Source organism: Curcuma longa, chromosome 10 (assembly GCF_044706935.1).
Source record: "Curcuma longa cultivar G26 ecotype Majalengka, Jawa Barat chromosome 10, ITB_CL_G26_1.1, whole genome shotgun sequence".
Lineage (NCBI taxonomy): Eukaryota > Viridiplantae > Streptophyta > Magnoliopsida > Zingiberales > Zingiberaceae > Curcuma > Curcuma longa.
Genome location: NC_133870.1, coordinates 4,823,554 through 4,843,847, shown reverse-complemented (window position 1 = coordinate 4,843,847; position 20,294 = coordinate 4,823,554). Strand labels below are relative to the sequence as shown.

Below are 20,294 nucleotides of genomic sequence, written 5' to 3'. Positions count from 1 at the left end.
TTCGGTCCGGATGCCCCCATCACAATTTTAATCAAATTACGCCCATTTATTTTATTTTTATTTAGAAACCTAACTTTGAGTTTTGCATGACTTTTATTTTATTTTAACTATAAGTTTTATTCACACAATTGTTTCTAAAAGGGTTTTTTTTCCAAATGAATAATTTAACATTATTGTTTGTATGAATACATGATTTATTTTTTATTAAATAAAAAAATACATAAATTATAAATTTAAAAGTACATGATAAAACATCATATCCGAATATTAAAGGAATCTTTGGGTAAAATATTAAAAAGCAAATTTGTTTCTTTAATTATGAAAGGAATATTTATTTTTGATTTGTTATAAAAAGGACATCCACGTTATATTGTTTACCAAATTTACCCCTTTCTCTAAATGTTTATTGTAATTTTGTTGGGCATCTGGATTGACCGTCGTATACGCTTCCCGATTTACCTTGGTGGTCGGTGGGAAACTTCCGTGGAATCGGACCGGCCACCCCCAGGGATTGAGTCCATGAGACTGACTGAGATTTATCATCTTTTAACAAAGAAAATTATGGACTGTTGGTAAGCAATAAAATATTTCCAATTCTTAAATTTTTTCAGGTTGTGACACAGGGACCCACGGTTCGATCCCTAGCTACGGCGTATTTGCAAGAATTTTCTTCCCAATGAAGAACGCAATCAAAGGATGCTGGGCATCTGGATTGGCCGCCGTATGCGCTTCCCGATTTATTATAATTTTGCTAAAGCAATACACCGTTTTTGTTTTATCTTGATTATGTAACAAATCGGATAAAACGGTTCCGACCCTTTTGGTAAAAACGGCAATAAAAAAAACTGCTTGAATGTTTCAACATATAACACATCTCTTTCCCTAGCGTGGACAAACGTCTTGTCGCGGCGACCTCTTCACGCCGATTCGTGCGCCGCTCGATTCCTGACGTCGGATTGCAACCCAAATTTGGGGAAAAACCCTAGCCTTGATCCGAGGGCTTGTCCCCGCCTCCGGATCGACCCCTTGGCGGATTACCGCAGCGGGTGCAGCGAGACTTGGAGGGGGAGTGTCGAGTTTCAGTACTTTCATTAGTAGATGTCTATTTCTATAGTACTGTTTATGGATTCGATGTGTTTGTCAATAGGTAAACATTTCCTATCTCATGTGAAATTGATTTTTGATCCTCTTTCGTAAATCTGCTATAGGTGGATATCTAAAGAATAGAATAGATGCTCTTGCATCTCTAATATTTATTTGCAAAAAATACACTGTTAATCTTCTAGATAGTCTTGTCCGTCTCTAGACGAAAGATATCTTTGTGTTAGCATCCAAATCGTAACTAGATGATTGGACTGAATATAAGACTTCCATACCGCACTTTCGATTTCTTAGTCCATCTAAAGAAATCATAGGTCTTAGCCACTCTATTATCCTGCTCAAATTAAATCCTCTATGTAGTATTTACCGATGACTTAGCAACCGAAAACATGAGATATCAAATATATAATTTAGTAAAACTCTATATCTTTAGGTAAAATTTTAAAAAGCAAATTTGTTTCTTTAATTATTAAAGGAATATTTATTTTTGATTTGTTATAAAAGGACATCCACTTATATTATTTACCAAATTTACCCCTTTCTCTAAATGTTTATTGTAATTTTGCTAAATCAATACACCGTTTTCGTTTTATCTCTTGGTAAATGCTGATTATGTAACAAATCGGATAAAACGGTTCCGACCCTTTTGGTAAAAACGGCAATAAAAAAAACTGCTTGAATGTTTCAACATATAACACATCTCTTTCCCTAGCGTGGACAAGCGTCTTGTCGCTCCGACCTCTTCACGCCGAGTCGTGCGCCTCTCGATTCCTGACGTCGGATTGCAACCCAAATTTGGGGAAAAACCCTAGCCTTGATCCGAGGGCTTGTCCCCGCCTCCGGATCGACCCCTTGGCGGATTACCGCAGCGGGTGCAGCGAGACTTGGAGGGGGAGTGTCGAGTTTCAGTCGGATTGGAGGGTTTTCTGGGGTCGAGTAGATGAAGGATCCTACCGATCGAACCAAGATCGTGGTTCGGCGCTTGCCTCCGTCGATGTCTTCGGCGACGCTCGTGGAGCAGATCGACAGCAGGTTCGCTGGTCGCTACGATTGGTTCTGCTTTCGCCCCGGGAAGAATAGGTGAGGGAACTCTATCGTGCTTTGTTTTAATTAAGAAAAAACGTTTTTTTTAGGGTGGGGGTAGTTCGATAGGATTTTGTAGGCACCATTTAACGCCATAATCATCCACGCAGTCGGGAATGGATTGGACTTTGTGGCAATAGAGGTATTCATTTAGGCTTATTTCGTGGCCGTTGTTCTGGCACTATTTTCAGGTTATATACGGGTCTAGATTGAGTTGCACTGGAACAAATTGGATTCAATCATGTCTGTATCAACTTTTTTCCTTTAGGTTTAATATTTGAAGTATTCTAGCTGTTTTATTTTCCTTTTTCCTTTGCTTTAATACAACTGAATTAATTTAGTTAATGCACTAGATTCATAGTTTTGCCTATCAACATTTCAGTAAGATAACATTAATGCTTTTGCAATAGACCTGTTCCTGCATTTTGCATTTAACTTACCTATAAAACTTCTGTTTACTATTTTTGGGGTTCTTAATTCTGTTTTGGGCCTGATTTCACTCTTAATAAGTGGTTCGGCAAGATTTATTAGGAATATCCCGAAACAATAGTGCATATTTTTAGTCAGTGCTAAATGGCATACCTAATGTTTCAAAATTTCATCACCAAGTACAATCTAGTCTGAAATTGCTATTATCATCCTAGTATATCACTATCACCTATTCACACGACGTGATGAGATACTTGAGGCCATCTTGAAAAGGCTCCATCCATGTGGCTCATCCATCAAGTAATGCAATGATAATATTTTTCTGAAAGTTGAAATTGAGTGAGATCTGAATGAATGATGTAAAAAATCCAAATGGAATCAGTTGAATGGTTCACATTTAATCCTACCTCTCCCCTTCATGAAGAATCAGCAACATGGCATGGCTCAAGCACTTCCAGTGGCGACAACGCTCCAACTGACAAGTTTGTCTTTTTGTAGGAATATGTTTGAACATTTGTTAGTCCGAGTTATACAATGATGAAAAATTAACAAAAGTGGGAGTTAGTGAACTTGAGAGGTAAACAGTTTATTCAAATAAGTTTATAATTCCTATCAATGAATAAGAAGTGATGTGAGGGCAACTAATAATTGTCGTTAGATAGCTTTTGGAGTTTGGCTCAATGATTAGAAAACTAGTCAATTGTACCTATAAATGGTGTTACAATGAAGATTTTGTACCGCTTTGGTGGTATATGGTATATACTGGTTTAGGTAATTTGGTCAAAACAATGCTTATTGGTCAAGATGTTCTGGGTCTTAGGTGCTAAGCAAATATTTCATTAAAATTTCTCATAGCATCAACAAATATGGAATTGGATAATGTACTTAGGCAAATATCAAGTGAAGTACATGTTCATAATTTGCAAATTCAGTTGAACTAGGATATATATGTTTATATATAAAGTTTGGACCATAGTTTGTCAACTCAGCCACTCTAAGTTATATTTGTTTATCATTTAGAGTTTAATGAAGACTATGACATAGTTCATGTGGACCTAACCAATCCACTGAGATTTACTTCTGTCGTTGAGTTGGATATGTAACCAATCGGTTCAGCACTTAGAGCAACCTTTCACTTTTTAGATTTTGTGTGTCTACAGTCTATTTACTTGTAGCAACAATATTTAAAGTGCTTATCCCTTAAAGCCACACATACACATGTGATAAATGGTCAATATTGCCTAGTCTTCCTTGAAAATGTTGAAAATAAAGAAATTCCTTGTCTAAAATGCCTAGGCCTCTTTTTAGAACACTAGTGCCAGTTCAACTACTGGTGAAGAAAATGGTTCACCCTTTGCTGAAATTCAAATTTTGAGTTGGTATATTCAATAGACTATGACACGTCGGGGCTTATTCAGCTTCATGCCTTAATGGAATAATAAGCTCTTACTGAGCTCAACTAGAGATATTGATTTAGTTAAAACATTGATCCAACAAAGGGGACATTATCTTCTCATATTTAATATATTGTAGATTATATAAAATTTGAACTTTCACTTTAAAAATAATCACCAAATAGTTAAATTGATTAGCATGTTTAATGTTTATAAAATTACTCTGTGTCTTGTACTAGTGATTTAGCCTTGTATAGCTTGAGTAAGGGATAATGTTCATGTAGTCGATACCTAGGACAAACATGGTTTGATGATGATGATTGTAAGTCTTGTACTTCCATGATTTTTGATTTATGACATCTCTCAAGAATGAAATAAGCAGATAATTCATCTACCTATACAACAAATCTTAGATACTTAAAAACCATATAGAAATGTATTAAAACAAATAAGGATATTTTATAATCATGGAATGATCAGATAATTCATCCGCCTATTGAAATTATAAAAAAATTCTATAGCTGGCATAATTTAAAGCTTCAGACAAATAACATTATGAAATGTTCAATGGTTATTCAAATTAGCAAAATTATCATAATTAGGATTGTATGTTTAACTTTTTTTTTCTTTGTATTTGTAATCCAAAGTAAGATTAGCATAAAAATAAAAATAAGCTTGTTTTATACTTTTAGTTACTATGAAGTTTTTTTTTGGTAAAATTTGATATTTTCTAGTAACGTCCTTTTCCATTATGATTATTATTTACTTTAATTATTTTTAGCTGATTCCAATCCTTATGTTATTGATATGAAAATTTAAGACTTGTTCATGTTCAACCTATCATTTGGAGGAAAATTGTTTGTTTCTCAATATATGAACAACTCTGTACATTTATTGTCAATGATTATGGTGTTCTATCAATTTTTTACTGCCTTATAGTTTTAATCGTGAGTTTTTAAAAAGATGTTCTTAGTTGGATATGTTACGAATTCAAAGAAATAAATAATATTATTCGAATATAGTATACCAGCGAGTTTTTTTAATTCTAGTTGATAGTTGATGTTTGTGAATTCCTTCTTAAATATTTTGACATCTCCTCTCCCTCATTTGGACTATTTTTAGGCAAAAGTTGATGGTTTGTAGCATTTAGTTGAAGTATATACTAAAATCTAAAAACAATGTATGTAACTTGTGGATTATCCTCTGTATGGTCATGTTTTATTTTTATAAACAAATACCATGATAAACAATCTCTTTTGATTGAAAAGGTTCTACTTTAGTTTGTGAAAGACCCTACTTTTAGTTTGTGGTTTTAACTTTAATATCCAAATTTGCTGAATTCTGCAGCCAAAAGGACCAAAGACATTCTCGAGCATATATTAACTTCAAAAGACCAGAAGATGTGGTTGAGTTTGCTGAGTTCTTTGGTGGGCACATATTTGTCAATGAGAAGGGTATTTAACTTTATTTCATTCCCGCTGCTTTTTCTTTGTATGGTCTATTTTGTGCATATTATATTCCCTAACGATTAACTTCTAAGATAACAGGCCCATTTAATTTTCCTCTTTATAATTAAGTCTATTTAGTTGCAACAAACCATTTAAAATTATTTTTTTTAATGGCGTGTTCTTGTATGATGGGTTCTTGAAATAATTTATGCCAGGTGCTCAGTTTAAGACTCTTGTAGAGTATGCACCGTCTCAACGAGTTCCAAAGCTGTGGTTAAAAAAAGATGGCCGTGAAGGGACTATATCTAAGGGTAATCTATTTTCAACTTTGGCGCATATCGTCAAACTTACAAGTATTACACTGGTGCTGGTCACTATCCATTCTTACTAAATAGCTGTTTATCCCATTAACTTTTAGATCCTGAATACATGGAGTTTCTTGAACTTGTATCGAAACCCGCGGAACATCTTCCTAGTGCAGAGATTCAGTTAGAGAGGAAAGAAGCTGAAAGAGCTGGTCAGTTGCTAAATGTAGCTGCAAATCACTGTCATCTTAGTTAGATAGTGCTAAAAAAGTAGGAGTTGCTCAAATGATGGTGTTAAGAGAAAATCATTTTTATATTCCATCTTTTGCTTTTGTATAGGTGCTATAAAGGAAGCACCCATAGTAACACCATTAATGGATTTTGTTCGACGGAAAAGAGCAACTAAAAATGGTTCTCAGGTATCAGAAAAGTCTCTGCTCTATCAAGTTTATGGTATCTAAGATAGCCATCTTCTATTGTGATTCACCTTTTGAACTCATCAAGTAATCTTAGGACTGTGTTTTTCGTGGGCTACCTTTTAGATCCTTGGGCTACCTATTACCCTTGGCAAAGATGACTGAGCATTTGTATTTTCTGTGGCTTACTAGCCATTTAGACACTTATGAGGTGCTTTCTGAGTGGCATAAGCTTGACTGTTGTTGGGTTCTCTTTTATTTATGTGAATTATTATTTTGTGAATGTAAATCTAACAATGATTTTTAGTATGAAAAATGTCGAAGGAACCTATTTATTATGCTTGTTTATTTTAACAAATTTATCAAGGGATCATTTTGCCCACTTCAATAAATCTTGATGCTTCTGATCGATTCTACTATTTTCAATATGCTTTTCAATAGATGATTATAATAGGCTTCATTGTATACTCACTGGTAGTCTCTATTATTTGGATACTTTTATTGTTTGGATCTGAGTTGACTGATTGATAATTTTGTGGTTCTATTTAATACTTTCAAACTAACTACAAAGTGTTTTTTTTGCTGCTTTTGGTATAATCTTTTCACATGTTCAGATATTATTCTTTCTGCAGAAATTTTCTGGCAATGGTAAAGTTAGTAAACGATTGGGAGTTTCTGCTAGCCCTTCAAGTTCTTCTGCCAAAAGAGGTTCTGATAGGCGTAAAGTTGCAACTTCAAATGTATGCATTTCTTTGTCTGTACCTTTTTTTTCAGGTTGAATTGATTTTCTGTTCTTCAAGTTCTTGGGCATGAATGTGAAGCATATTATTTAAAATGCTTATGCATTTTATGTTTTTTCAATTGAATGCTTTTTAATTATATACTTTCTTTTGGTTTTTTTGTAAAGCAGCCTGGTCCTTGATATTATTAGCATTACACTTGTGCCAAAGTTATTAAATGTCTTAGTGTGGTTGGTGATAGCCTCTAGAGTTTTGGGTGAAGCTACCAACATTTAAAGAAGCGCCAATATATAAAATCATGTTATATTATCGTTAGCAATTGCTATTTAATAGAAAAGCTAGACCTGAGGTATCTACCTAGCTTCCTGGACATGATCTTGGTCTTCAAGATGGTCATGATCAGGTGAGAGGCTGTTGGAAGGCTGTCACTGAGCTTACTTTTTTTTGTAACACAATCAACTCAAGAAGGTGAGGGTACATTTGCTCCAGCAGTATCTTTTTTATACTTGTCATGATAGGTTACATAATGGAAGTAAGTTGGACAGTGCCAGCATCTTTTTTTGTTTTTGTTTGTGTCATCTTGGAAAAGAATATGTTGAAAGGAGGAGAAGGCTATTTCTTTTCCATGTACATTTGAATGACCTTTTTAAAGAAGCTCTTCAAATATAATATAGTGATAATTTGTCTCATCATATCTGTTGGGATCCTTTATGATGAAAGGTACTTAGTGGGTTTTGCTGACTTGATTAGGAATAATAGTGCAATCATTTGAAAGTTACTGTTAGACAATAAGACATCGTAATCTGATTTCTTGAATGTGTTTGGAAAGTATCCATATGGGCATCCTGCTATTTTCCAAATTTTGGAATTCTATCATACTTGACCATTCAGCACATGATGGTAGAAATGTCAGCCCTGATTCTATTATATGTTTTATCCAATACTGCCATCAGTGTATACTTTAATGCGGGTTTATTTTTTTACATAATGCTATCTTTCTGCAAGGCTAACATTTTTCTCTATTGCTTGCACACTGATCTTTTCTTTTTCATTTCTTGCATTTATTTATTTATTTACTATAAATTGATTTTTGACATGCAAGAAAGCTTCTGAACATCCACCATTATCCTTAATCGTGCACCTTATTCGATTTGTCCTCATGAAGCCTATGGTACCTCATTTCTATTTACTAGTATCATTTCTCATGTCTTTTATACTCTTTGGTGCTTTCAGTATGTACTAAAGGATAGCGTGAAAAAAGGAGGCCGTAAAGACAAACCAACATACATTTTGATGTCAAGAAAGGAAGACCAGATGTCTGCATTGGATAAATCTGTTACTGTACCTTCTACGATTGAGAAGGAAGGAGTAGAAGATGAATTTGGTATGTTATATTTAATTCTGATTTCATGAACATCCTCTTTTGATGGGTTTTTGGTTGACTGCTCTAGTCTGCTATTGATTCTGGGGTTCAGGCATCTATTAGGCTGTTGTCCAAACATTAGCTCTAGTAGTTAAACATAAATAGTTGGGAGATTACAAACTGTTGTGAATGATCTCTTACGGCATGTGCACTGACAGTATACTTTGTTTCAAGTATTAATGCCTAATCTTTTAGTTTGGGAGTTAAAAAGATATACTCCCTAGCAAATGTTTCTTTTAGTTTGGGAGGAAGACACACATATATAAGTGAAATTGCTGTTCTCTTTTAATAGAATAACTCAATTATATCCTTCTATAGCACGTGAGGAATATATATTTATATATACACACAGACAATAGTAAGGGACAGTTTCAGCACAAGCAAACATTTGATCGGCTCTTATGTCTCTAGAGAGTCTTCTTCCTTTGAGTCTGTGTGTTAGAATGCTGAATGATTGTGCAAGTTCTTCCCAGGTTTCTATCTTTCGTTAAGTTTCACCAACGAACGAGGTAAGTGATTGCACTTTACCCTAGAGCATCATGTTGTATCAATTGCGAAGCACTAGCTGATGGTCTTTATCTAGGATGACACTCTTCATCTAGGAGGATTCCTTCTATCATTATCATAATTTATTTACAAAAGGCTTTTGACAATGTTTCTTTTTTCAGTTGGTTGGATTAAGGCTTGTCTTTCCTCTTCCAACTTCCATTACAAGGTTAATGGTATTTGTTCTGAGGAGTTCAGGAGTGTTACTGGCATTAGGCTGGATATTCTTCATCTCCATATCTTTCATTATTATGCAGCAATTCTTCATTTGTCTCATTGAATTTTTTCTAAAATGATTATATGCTGGTGACTTACTATTACCTATGCCGATGACAGTTTCTGTTCTGCTGCTAAGTTGGTCTTGGAGATTTCTGTAGGCTTACCAATTCGTTTGTCTGACTAGAAGAGAACTGTTAATAGAGTTTTCTCTTTCTTTGGTATTAAGGGCTATTCTCAACTTTTCAAGTAATTGGGTTTTTACATTTCCCCAACAAGAGTTGCTTGTTGAAGAAAATTGTCAAGAAGATGGAGGGCTAGAATGATAAAATTCTTTGTCAGATGTTCAACTGTATCCATATTCATGCTCTTACTTCTGGTTGGGTTAATGATCCTATTCTGAATAAGATTTCTAGGAGTTGTTTTTGGGATTCTGATAATTCATACAACCCAGTTCATCTTATAAACTGACAAATTGTAATTGCTAAAAGCACTTGTATAGAATATTGCAAATGATAGACTGTCGAACATTTGTAACACAATCATGTATATGAAACACAAGCATGAGTCGGCTATGATCTCTCAATCAGCAATTTAATTATTGGAATTCATGTAGGCCCAGGAGGTGAATCTGGAAAAACCAGATTTGTGCTTTTGAAAGGGAAGGAGAGAGAATCTTCTGATGTAAGCAACAGATGATGATATGATTTTTTTCATTCTTAATCAATGTTTTATCATGTCATAACAACTATTGTGTACGTTCATCAGGCCCCTAGAGTTTTAGCACAACACCAGATTGTAGCATCTCCAGTCAAAGGTTCGCCTATTTTTTCATCTAAAAAAAACCAGGCGAGTGGAAGGATCATTAAAAGCATACTCACAAAGGAGGGTCGTATGGATTTTTCATATATAAATACCACCCATACTGAACAGCAAATGCAGGTGGCAAATGTAGAGGACAAGCATCCACCTCCACCTCCCAGTGCAAGCTTGAATTCCAAGGATCTCATACCATGTATTTCATCGCTTATATCTGTTTCTGATGATGATAAAAAATATCCAGATGCTAAGGCTGCTGTAGACAACAAACATGTTTCTGTATCGAGCGAAAAACATGAAAGGCGAACTAGGAATAAAGACAGACCTGATCGTGGTGTTTGGGCTCCTCTTCGTCGTCCGGATAGATCTCAATCTAATGATAGAATTCCTCCTGAAGTGGTCCAGCCATCGGCTAATTCTTCAGAAGGCTTATCCTTGTCTCAACAGGCAGTTGGGAAAGTTCGGGAGGACGAGATGGTTATTCAGACACGCAACATACGTGGTAGTAACTTGCTTGCTGCCCAGGAAACACCATTGGGTTATGGAGAAAGAAAACCTGATATGTTTTATGCAAGTAGAAGTGAAGATATAAAGGCTCATGGAGGTAGACGAGTTGATTATTCTGGAGCCGAAAATGGTGCGGCCTGTCATACTTGTATAGCAATTGTAATCTTTTTCTTCTGTTAGTCTGTGTGACTGATGATTACTTTATAATTATTCAGGTTCTCATAGGCATGTTGGACGTCGTGGATCATTACGTAGTCTGAAGGACACAGATACCTTGAATCCTTCAGAAGGAAAGAATTCCAAGAGAGGTTCTACTGCCTATAGTTCGTATGAGGTGAAATATCCTTAAATAATGATAATCAACCAGTGAAATTTTACAATCATATACTTAATCTTGGCTAATAATATGCAGAGACAAGTATGGGTTCAGAAGTCAGGCTCGGCTTCATGAATTTTGTACTGAATGGTAAGATTTTAACTCTTGTATTTTTCCTTAATTCATGCCTCTTAACGCCAGCCACCATATCCCTCGTCTGCAACCTTGAACTGATATGCAGTTAATTGCAACATCCCTACCTTTAGTTTTCCATAACTTCTCCTGGATTTGCTTTCCTTTGTCTATGATCATCTTAACAGCAGGATGCATTTGATGGTGCAGATTATCCAATTGCGGCAATGTTCTGTTCCAAGCTCATTGTTATGAGTTCTTGATGATGTAAAGTGCACAGTGGCAGTGCCTCTCTGGGTAAATGCTGCTTGAATTTTGCTATTACCAAATTGGTCCACAAGTACAGCTATAACTCGTCAGTAAGGAAAAGGATGAACTAAACCACATCGAAGGTGAAATAAATTTGCTAATGGTCTGCAATTTTCTGTGAATAACGATCTACTTGAAGCTTTAGTTTGTGAAAGGAAGGTAGTTGCGGTTGTTGGCCTGGAGTGCTTAGTCTTTCTCACACTCCATTATGTTGGCTAAGATATTTCCAGCACAGACCTCCAGTAGATCTTCTCAAGTATTTTATCGACAACAGTGTTCTTGGTAAAATGACCCGTTGTTTATAGGTTTGAGAAGCCTTGTATGGCCATGATGTTTCAGTGAACTCGTTTGGCGAATACTTGTGTAATGCTCGGAAACTAGTATTTCGCGACAAATATAAGTTTGTCATTAGTGTTTTTAGAGCTGATAGCGGTGAAAGCGCTGCGCCGCAAGTGATGTCTGTGGATGATATTACTGGTTTTTAAGTACATCCATGAAAGTTGATATTGGCTGGTTTATAGAGATGCACTTCTGGTGCCTCCAAGCTTTAACAGTTTAAGTCTATGAAAATTCGAATTTAACACCTCGATAATGTTTAGTTTCATGGAAATGCTTCTTGTTTTTCAGAATGATTCCAGTCTGGATGTTGGTGAATCATGGAATTGAATTGCATTTTTTGATGTTTAGGGTTTAGGATTTAAGGTAGAAGTTCTTTTGGATTTTCCAGGTTCAAGTTTTAACTAAGTTCATGGACTCGGATTATTTATCAGTATGATCCAAAATATTTGTTTATTCACATTAGATCAGCTTGGAACTTAGACTGGCTGTGAAAAGAAAGAGCTGAGCGATTTAAATATGCTGGGGTATAGCTGAGTTGGTTACAATTTGTAAATAAGAGTTCGAATTTTGACGTCAGTGGTCATCAATTGTAAACTTATCTCCTTACAGATGATTGTGGGACTGATTGTAGGGATCGTTAAAGTGGTGAATTTCTTTTTTTTTTTTTTTTTTTTTTTTTTTTTTTTTTTTTACAGAAGAGGGATTTAAATATAAAGTAGTGGTCATATAATCTTACAACAGAGATGAAGGAATAAAGCATCATCCTATTTTACAAAGAACCCCTTCTTACATTTCTTGTTCAACCCTAGAAATTATCAAAATATTACAACAACTACGTCAAAAGATCCGGAACCAGTGGGCCCCGTTTCCGGTCCTGCGTCGACGGACATGGCGACGCCGGCGACTGGTGGTTGCTCTCCGGCAGGCGGTGGGGGAACTCAGACAGCATCAGCACCACCTCCCTCATCGTCGGCCGCTCCACGCTGTTCTCCTGCACGCACAGCATCGCCACGAAGAAGACGTGCGCCACCTCGTCGGCCGGCGCCGCGCAGAGCCGAGAGTCGACGATCGCCGCCGCGTTGTCCCGGCTCCCGCCCGTGGCGAACTTCGCCCATTGCACGATGTCGACGCCGTCGCCGAAGTCGCCCACCGGCCGCCGGCCGCTGATGAGCTCGAGCAGCACGACGCCGAAGCTGTACACGTCCGATTTCTCGTCGACCTTCAGGGTGTACGCGTACTCTGCAGCCATCAAGAAATCTCTTAGTAATTGTCTGACTGAGCGACCAGAGATATATCCAGAGGTTGAAGACGAAGCAGTGATCCCAGCTTTGGGAACGACGCTTCTACACAGGTCGATGCTGTGGATTGGAATAACTTGTCCCGCACTGCCACGCCATGCGTGCAGCCACCGCAGCGTCACGTCCCTGTTTCAGTGTTCCTCCTCGTTGGGCTTGATCGACGTGGTTTGGAGCACAAGGAGATTTGATGTCGGATTGCTGTCGTTCATGCCGATGGATTGCGTCCCGGAGACGAGGGGGAATAGTTGTCAAGTCAAATTGGACCAGAGATGACTGAACATTGTCAGTCAGTCAATTGTTGTTCAGATCAATGAATTCGTCTGTACGATTGTAGATTTATAATTTATTGCACAGTGTCAACGTTGATATGGAAGCAATATGGAAAATTCTTCGACTAGGGTTTGTGGGAGTTTATATGCTAAATTTAGAAGGACGGTTGCGACTGTGTGAAAAAACAAACGCAGAAAGTTCTTACGCAGAATCAAACAAGAAATTGCAGAGCGTAAAAAACAAAAGAATCGAAACAAAGACACAAAGAAGAAGAAGAAGAAGAAGAATTGAATGGAAAAGTAGGGAATTTGTTGTACCTGGTGCGATGTAGCCGTAGGATCCGGCGATGGCGGACATGCTCTCGGAGGCAGCGCCGTCGTGGTGGAGGAACTTGGCGAGGCCGAAGTCGGCGACGTGGGCCTCGAAGCCGGCGTCGAGAAGGATGTTGTTGGACTTCACGTCACGGTGGACTATGCGCGGGCTGCAGTCGTGGTGCAGGTAGCAGAGCCCCCTGGCGGCCTCCACTGCGATCCGGTAGCGCCGCCCCCAACCGAGCGAGTCTCCGCCTCCCTTGCCGTGCAGCGCCGCCCCAAGGCTGCCTTTTCCCATGTACTCGTACACCAGCAAGTTCGTCTCTCCGTCGCTGCAGAACGCAAGCAGGCGCACGATGTTGCGGTGGCGGATGCTCCCCAGAGTTCGCACCTCCGCCCGGAAGCCGTGGTCGTGGCCGCCGCCCCGCAGCCGTTTCACCGCTATCTCTCCGCCCCCAGCCCGCCCGAGGTACACAGTCCCGCCGCCGCCGCGCCCGATCACGTTCCCCTCCTTCATGCTCTCCAGCACCTCCGCCACGCCGAACCCCACCTTCTGGAACGCCGTAAGCTGCCACTCCCCCGCCCTGCCCCCGCCGCTGCGACGGTACGTCCGCGCCCGCGCCGCCGCGGCTGCGGCGAACACCAGCGAGCATAGCAGAAGCCCCAACGCGACGATCAGCTTGAAATCGCCACCCGCGCCCTCGCGCGGCCGCGCGAGCGCAGCCGGGCGATTGTCGCACGGTTGGCCCGCCGCTGCACCGCACAAAGCAGGATTGCCTGCGAACGCGGAAGCGTTCAGGTAAGCCAGCTGGCCGACGGAGGGCACCTCCCCGGAGAGATCGTTGTAGGAGAAGTCCGCTGCGGTGAGGCTCCGCAACGCCGAGATCGACCGCGGAATCGAGTCGCTTAGGTGGTTGTGCGACAGGTTGAGATAGCTGAGTACGGAGATCCCTGCGATCTCCCCGGGGATCGGCCCGGAGAGGTTGTTCTGGCTGAGGTCCAAGTATATGAGCTGGGTGCACGCGCCGATCTCCGGCGGGACGGGGCCGGAGAGGGCATTGAGGCTGAGGTCGAGCTTCGTCATGCGCCGCAACTCGCCGACATCGCCGGGAATCGAACCAGAAAGTTGATTGCTGCCCAATAGCAACGTCTGGATCGAGGAGAGATTCGAGATTGACGTCGGAATTGAACCAGAAAGCAAATTATTGGATAGATTGAGCTGGGTCAATTGGTTGCGGCTCTCGCCGGAATCATCATTGGCCGGTATTGTACCAGAGAGGTAGTTGCTCTGCATCTCTAACAGGTTGAGACTTGGCAAGTAGAGAAGCCCCGAGGGGATGCTGCCATTGAGATAATTCTGTCCGAGCCTCACTCTCGTGAGGCTCCGACACTTGCCCAAGCTCTCAGGGATCGGTCCGAACAAGAAATTGTTCAACAAGATCAAAACTTTGAGCTGCTTAAGCGGACAGAGATCGCCTGGAATGGTGCCCGTCAACTTGTTTGACGAGAGGTCTAGCACGCGCATCCGGCCGCCGGAGCCCAGCTTCTCTGGGATCACGCCGGTGAAGTTGTTCATGAACAGCTGCAGCGTGTCGAGCTTCGGCAGCCTGGCCACGAACTCCGGGATCGAGCCATGGAGCCGGTTGATGAAGAGATTGAGCAGGGTGAGTTCAGTGAGAGCGGCGAACTCGAGGGGCACCTCCCCGGTGAGCGCGTTGTTGGAGAGGTCGAGCAGGGTGAGCCGTGTGAGGTTGCCGAGCGCCGCCGAGACCGGCCCCGACAAGCGGTTGGAATGGAGAAAGAGCGTATCGAGGTTGACGAGGCTGCCGAGCTCGGCCGGGATTTCCCCTTCGAGACCACAACTCGAGAGGTCGAGGTGGACTAGAGTAGCGGCGAGCCTCCCGAGCTCCGCCGGGATGCCACCGTCGAACACGTTGTAGTAGCCCAAGTAGAGCTTCCTGAGGCTTGTCAAGTTGCCAATCTCCGCCGGAATTCTGCCACGGAGGTCGTTCCCGTTCAACGACAAGTACTCCAGCGCGGCCAAATTTCCGTAGCTCGCCGGAATCTGCCCGGTGAAGTAGTTTCCGCCGAGGTCCAAGTATCTGAGTCGGCTCAAATTCGCGGCGCCGGATGGTAACGAGGAGGTGAAGTTGTTGTCGTAGGCGTCGAGCACCTCCAGGCTCCGCAGGCTCGCGAAGCCCCACTCGAGCCCGCCGTCGAACAAGTTGCACGAAATGTTCAAGAACCGAAGGCTCGGCAAATCCGCGAGCTGAATCCCGCCCTCGAGCTGGTTTCCGGCGAGCGAGAGGTTCACCAGCGCATCGAGGCCGGATACCTCGACCGGGACGCGGCCGGAAATGTTCAAATTAGAGAGGTCGACGCCGGCGACGCGGCCGCGGTTGCACCGGACGCCAAACCACGAGCACACTGAGCTCAGATTCGCTTCGCTCCAGCTTTCCAGCTCCGGGCCGGAAGACTGGAAGCCTGCTCTCATGGAAGCCAACACCGAGGCATCATCGCGAAGCGAAGCACCAGTAGCAGGGCTTGCGATGGCCAACACCACCAGAAGAACACGAAGAAGAAGAAGAAGAAGAAAAGGTGCCATTTTTGATGAAGAGTTGGCCATGACGCTATCTAACATGAATATAGCTTAAGATTGAAGGCTACTTTTTAGAGAAAGAGCAAGTTCCTTCAAGAACAGATCTTTTGTTCTTGATTTTACTATTGATTTATTCTTCTTCTCATGGTCGAGGGGGGCAATAAATATGAAGTGAAAGAGGGAACAGTAGGAAGAGGGTGGCATTTGAATAATTCTGGCAGGAAAAACATGGCTGCTGACAGAAGTTGCAGATTTCCATAAAAGACGTAGATTTTAAGGATTTATGAGGCTAATAAAGTGTTTTGCCAAACGAAAGCCTGGTCCAACCTCAACTTATTTCATCAAACTGGAAAATTTCATTTGCAGTGAGAAACTGCAGAGGAGAAGCTGGAGCTGATGAATGAATGAGTCACCATGGCCTGACTGCAACTGATTCCTCATTCAGCCATCTCAGAGCCTGCACCTGCCATTGAAAGCCATGCTCGGAATGGATCTCAGAACCTCACTACCTCAGCATGAAGATTGGCTGAGTAATTTCTCCCCAACTAGTTTGGATTTTTTTTTTCAATTATTAGAGGAAAAGATAAAGGCATTGACAGAGAAGATGTAAAGTGTTTCACTGTTGCAGCATTTGCCAGTTCATGTCTTCCCACTCTAGCCAGTAAAGCAAAATGTGATTATAGCTGAATCATTATATCCTAGTAAGTAAGATCATGCATATTTTTTTAAAAGAAGTGGAATGATGACTGTAATATAATCGACACGATTAGGATAGAAATGACTGATAGTGTGTGGATTTGTGGTGAGGAAAGGAATCATTAAGCTTTTGTTGAGCTTTATTTCATGTCCCTCCCAAAGGTGCATGGTCCTTCAGAGGAGGGCTCTCAAAGATCCCCCTTCCACTTCAAAAGACTTGTTAAAGATGCATGTCTGCGCCCCTTCACATGGGAAAGAGTGCTCTTGTATCATATGGATTGAACAGGAGGCTGAGTCACTCTCTTTTCTTCCTCTTCTTTCCCAAAGTGGCCTTCTTTGCTTCCTGGTGATTCTACTTGACTCCTTTTTTGCTTTAAGTCTTTGTGTGATTCATAATCAATTGCATGGTTCCACTACCACCATGGCTAGCCAGCTAGCTAGCTAGCTACTTCACCTTGATCACTTTGTTTGAATTCATCCATGGTATCTGAAACCTCTCTTGTGACAAGTGTACTTTATGATATCAGTGAATAAGCTGGAAGATGACTTCTTCTAGGGTAGGCACTATGATTGGAGTTTTGATTATTGGATTCATATCAAATAGAATAAGGACTACTTTTGCATTTGGTATAAAATTCATAAAACTATTCAAAGAGCTTCTTTCATAAAACTTGAAGCTGAATAAGTACATAATTCACAACACTTTCATTCAAAGTTTGTATTCTTCAATGGACACTAGTAATACCTTTATACGACTTGTAACTCTCCTTTGGCTTCTTCTTCACTTCCTTTTCAATCTTTGCTACAATATATTGTCATCAACAAAATTAGCATCAATGCCTCTTTGAATCTTTGGCAGGTTAAAAAATAAACCATGCCAACATCCTCCCTGGGATTATTAGGGATAAAGAATGGAGTGTAAGAACCATTATTCGAACACTCGAATAATCACATCTCCTTCATTACCCAAATTCTCCATCATTGGGTATTTCTTTTGTGCCCACCTCTTCCTCTTCTTGTTGCTTTGAGAATGAGGATGAAACTCAAGATGAGTGAAAAAAGAAGAAGAATTAAATGAATAAATGTTGCATAATTGGTTCCTCCCTTGTAGTTAATGTTAATAGCAATGTTTTGGTGTTTACTATCATATTTAAGTTAGTACTTGTATGCACATCTCCATGAAGGATATCAAATCTGAAGTTTACTTAAATGTCCTCAAAAAATGAAGTAGTATATCTCTTTGGCTTTGTTTCAAGTAGTTCATTTGTAAAAATAAATTGAAAATTTCTTTCATAATTCTTTAATGGCCACAAGAAGACCTTTCTCTTCTTCCAAGAATTCCAAGATTCTTCCTCAGCTGCCAGTGGTCCCTGATCACTCATTTACATATTTTTAAAATCTGTCTAGTGCAGATCAAGAACTTCCTCTTTAGACCATCAAAGAACATATTTCTGTCTGAATTTGTTTATTAAGTGGCATATATTCTCTCTTAGCATGCATGACTACTCTTTGTTTATCAGTCAGCATATATTCTCTTGCACCAGTAGGATAAGTTTAGTTCTTCTGTGACAGTATGAAAGTGTGGAAAGATCTCCATCTGACATGATCCTGTACAGAATATTATTATTGCTAGATAAATTTAAACTGCAAGGGTTTCTACTGAGATCTTCAGAAAAGAATTGGTTCAAAACAATACAGAATATTGATCTTCAGAAAGTAGCTGTTCTTCAGTATTGTTCAAAAGCTACCAAGGCATGAACACAAGAGCTTCTTTACCTTTAATGGGCACAGTATTCACCTCACACATTAGCATTCTCAAAGAAAGCAGATGGTGAACATGCTCAGGCAAAGAAAAAGACAAAAAGAGAAAGCTGGGAATCAAAGCAAGAACAAAAATAAACCAGCAAAAACAAGAGCTTTTTAGAATTTCTTTGCCATATAATAATAATCTGCAATAATATGCTTCAAGACCTATCTATGCACACTGAGAGGAGAGGAACTCGATGGCTTCGAGGACAAGGGAGTATCTTTGGAAGCTGCCATGTCTCATTCTCAGTGAAATGATACGGGGAAGAACTTAAAGCCTCAGTTACTGCACATTTCCCTAGTACTAGTAGGGTGGTGCATCGCAGGAAGCTTCTTGATCATTTGGTTTCTTTTGAATTTTATAATGCCAAACCCTGTGCAGTGTAGATCAGACAAGATTCATTTCATCTTTGTTTATGTGAGTGTTTGGTAAAGATGTTGAAGAAAAGAAAAAAGAATTGGCTTTAAGTTAGTGGAGGAATCCTTTGGCTTCTCTAGTTGTTTAGAGACCCCTTTGGAGTTGCTTTGCTGAGAATTACTGTGGAAAAGGTGGAGAACAAGTTTTTGGAACCCTTTCATGTAATTGAGCACTTGACATGTCGAAAAGAAGCTTAAATGTTATGATTATCTTTAACTCTCAAGACTGTTTGATGGACACAAACAACTCATTTTAACTCTCTTTATATATGTTTAGATAGTTCTCCATCTTATATATTCAATGATATCTTTATTTGTCAAATTTTCTTACTATTTAAGTATATTTTAGAACATTGATTTTATAATACCAAACTAGTGTTGAAACATAACTATATAGGAAGAAAGAATAGGAAGAAAAACGATTTGAGAACAATTGCTTCATTGATTTACTATTGTAACTAACAATTATATTTATACAACTTAACTAGACTATATCATAATTATTTGAAAATAATTATGATTCTCTGCGATGTTGAATATGATAAGTCTTTGAGGATTGAAATATTTTATAATTATCATCTTGGATTTTTTTTTTTGTTTTGATTACCCTTCGACAAATGTAACAGGATGTGTAGAATGTTGAGTTTGATTGTCAATCTATTATACCACTATCTGGATAACGATTTGGTAAAGATGTTAACAATTTAATCCTCTATAAAGATGTAGGAGATTGATAATTATTTAGCCGTTATACATTCCTGTACAAAATAAAAATCTATCTCCACATGTTTTATGCTAGTATAAAAAATTGAATTTGCAATAAGATATGTTGCTTCAATATTATCACATCATATTTTAGATATAGCACTAGTAGAAAGATATAATTCTGAAAGAAAGAGTTTGAATGATTTCAGACATTACATTGGTAATAATTTTGTATTCATCTTTGGTGCTTAGTCGAGATATAGTAGGTTGCTTTTTAGAATACCTTGAGATAAAATTTTATCCAAGAAATATTGTATACCCACTAGTAGAACATTTGTAGGCCAAATTTGCATCACTATATGCATTTAACTGTCATGAGGTGATAATATAAAAAGAGACCATGAAGAATAGTATATTTGAGATAGCAAAGGATCCTCTTAACACCTTCCCAATGTTATTCAATGGGATCATGCATAAATTGACAAGTCACATTGATAGCAAAAGCAATGTCAGGTCATGTGATAGTGACATCTTGTAAGACTCCAATAATGCTTCGATATATTTAAAAATCAACTATAGTAAGAGATGATAAAGGTGCAAAAAAGTTACATACAATAATTGATATAGAAATAAAACGTGCAACATTCATTTTAGTTCATTGAAGAAATC

The 20,294-nt window shown here is 39.4% G+C and overlaps 2 protein-coding genes across 4 annotated transcripts; one reads left to right on the top strand and one right to left on the bottom strand.

The window, feature by feature from the left end:
* Window positions 1-1,842: 1,842 nt before the first annotated feature.
* On the top strand, window positions 1,843-11,706 carry LOC141836394 (regulator of nonsense transcripts UPF3-like). 2 transcript variants are annotated; one of them, XM_074723879.1, is made up of 13 exons: window positions 1,843-2,181; window positions 5,355-5,461; window positions 5,671-5,766; window positions 5,874-5,972; window positions 6,100-6,179; window positions 6,809-6,916; window positions 8,150-8,300; window positions 9,718-9,785; window positions 9,870-10,460; window positions 10,518-10,557; window positions 10,643-10,761; window positions 10,840-10,893; window positions 11,086-11,706. In XM_074723879.1, the coding sequence occupies exons 1-12, from the start codon at window positions 2,042-2,044 to the stop codon at window positions 10,876-10,878; spliced, it is 1,638 nt and encodes a 545-aa protein (XP_074579980.1). In that variant the 5' UTR covers window positions 1,843-2,041; the 3' UTR covers window positions 10,879-10,893; window positions 11,086-11,706. The 2 variants fall into 2 exon arrangements, with proteins under 2 accessions (XP_074579980.1, XP_074579978.1); XM_074723877.1 differs by having other exon boundaries at window positions 9,870-10,557.
* A 561-nt stretch (window positions 11,707-12,267) lies between these two features.
* On the bottom strand, window positions 12,268-16,453 carry LOC141836178 (uncharacterized). Of its 2 annotated transcripts, none has more exons than XM_074723602.1 (2): window positions 13,409-16,453; window positions 12,268-12,762 (listed from the first exon to the last, which is right to left on the bottom strand). In XM_074723602.1, the coding sequence occupies exons 1-2, from the start codon at window positions 16,041-16,043 to the stop codon at window positions 12,356-12,358; spliced, it is 3,042 nt and encodes a 1,013-aa protein (XP_074579703.1). In that variant the 5' UTR covers window positions 16,044-16,453; the 3' UTR covers window positions 12,268-12,355. The 2 variants fall into 2 exon arrangements, with proteins under 2 accessions (XP_074579703.1, XP_074579704.1); XM_074723603.1 differs by lacking the exon at window positions 12,268-12,762 and adding an exon at window positions 13,107-13,141.
* Window positions 16,454-20,294: the final 3,841 nt, after the last annotated feature.

Excerpts from the sequence above, each read along its gene's own strand:
- LOC141836394 (XM_074723877.1), top strand. The coding sequence starts at position 2,042 with ATGAAGGATCCTACCGATCGAACCAAGATCGTGGTTCGGCGCTTGCCT. Across the intron at positions 9,786-9,869 it reads AGGAGAGAGAATCTTCTGAT|GCCCCTAGAGTTTTAGCACA; the intron begins GTAAGCAACAGA and ends TACGTTCATCAG. Across the intron at positions 10,762-10,839 it reads CTGCCTATAGTTCGTATGAG|AGACAAGTATGGGTTCAGAA; the intron begins GTGAAATATCCT and ends AATAATATGCAG.
- LOC141836178 (XM_074723602.1), bottom strand. The coding sequence starts at position 16,043 with ATGTTAGATAGCGTCATGGCCAACTCTTCATCAAAAATGGCACCTTTT. Across the intron at positions 12,763-13,408 it reads CTACGGCTACATCGCACCAG|AGTACGCGTACACCCTGAAG; the intron begins GTACAACAAATT and ends TGATGGCTGCAG.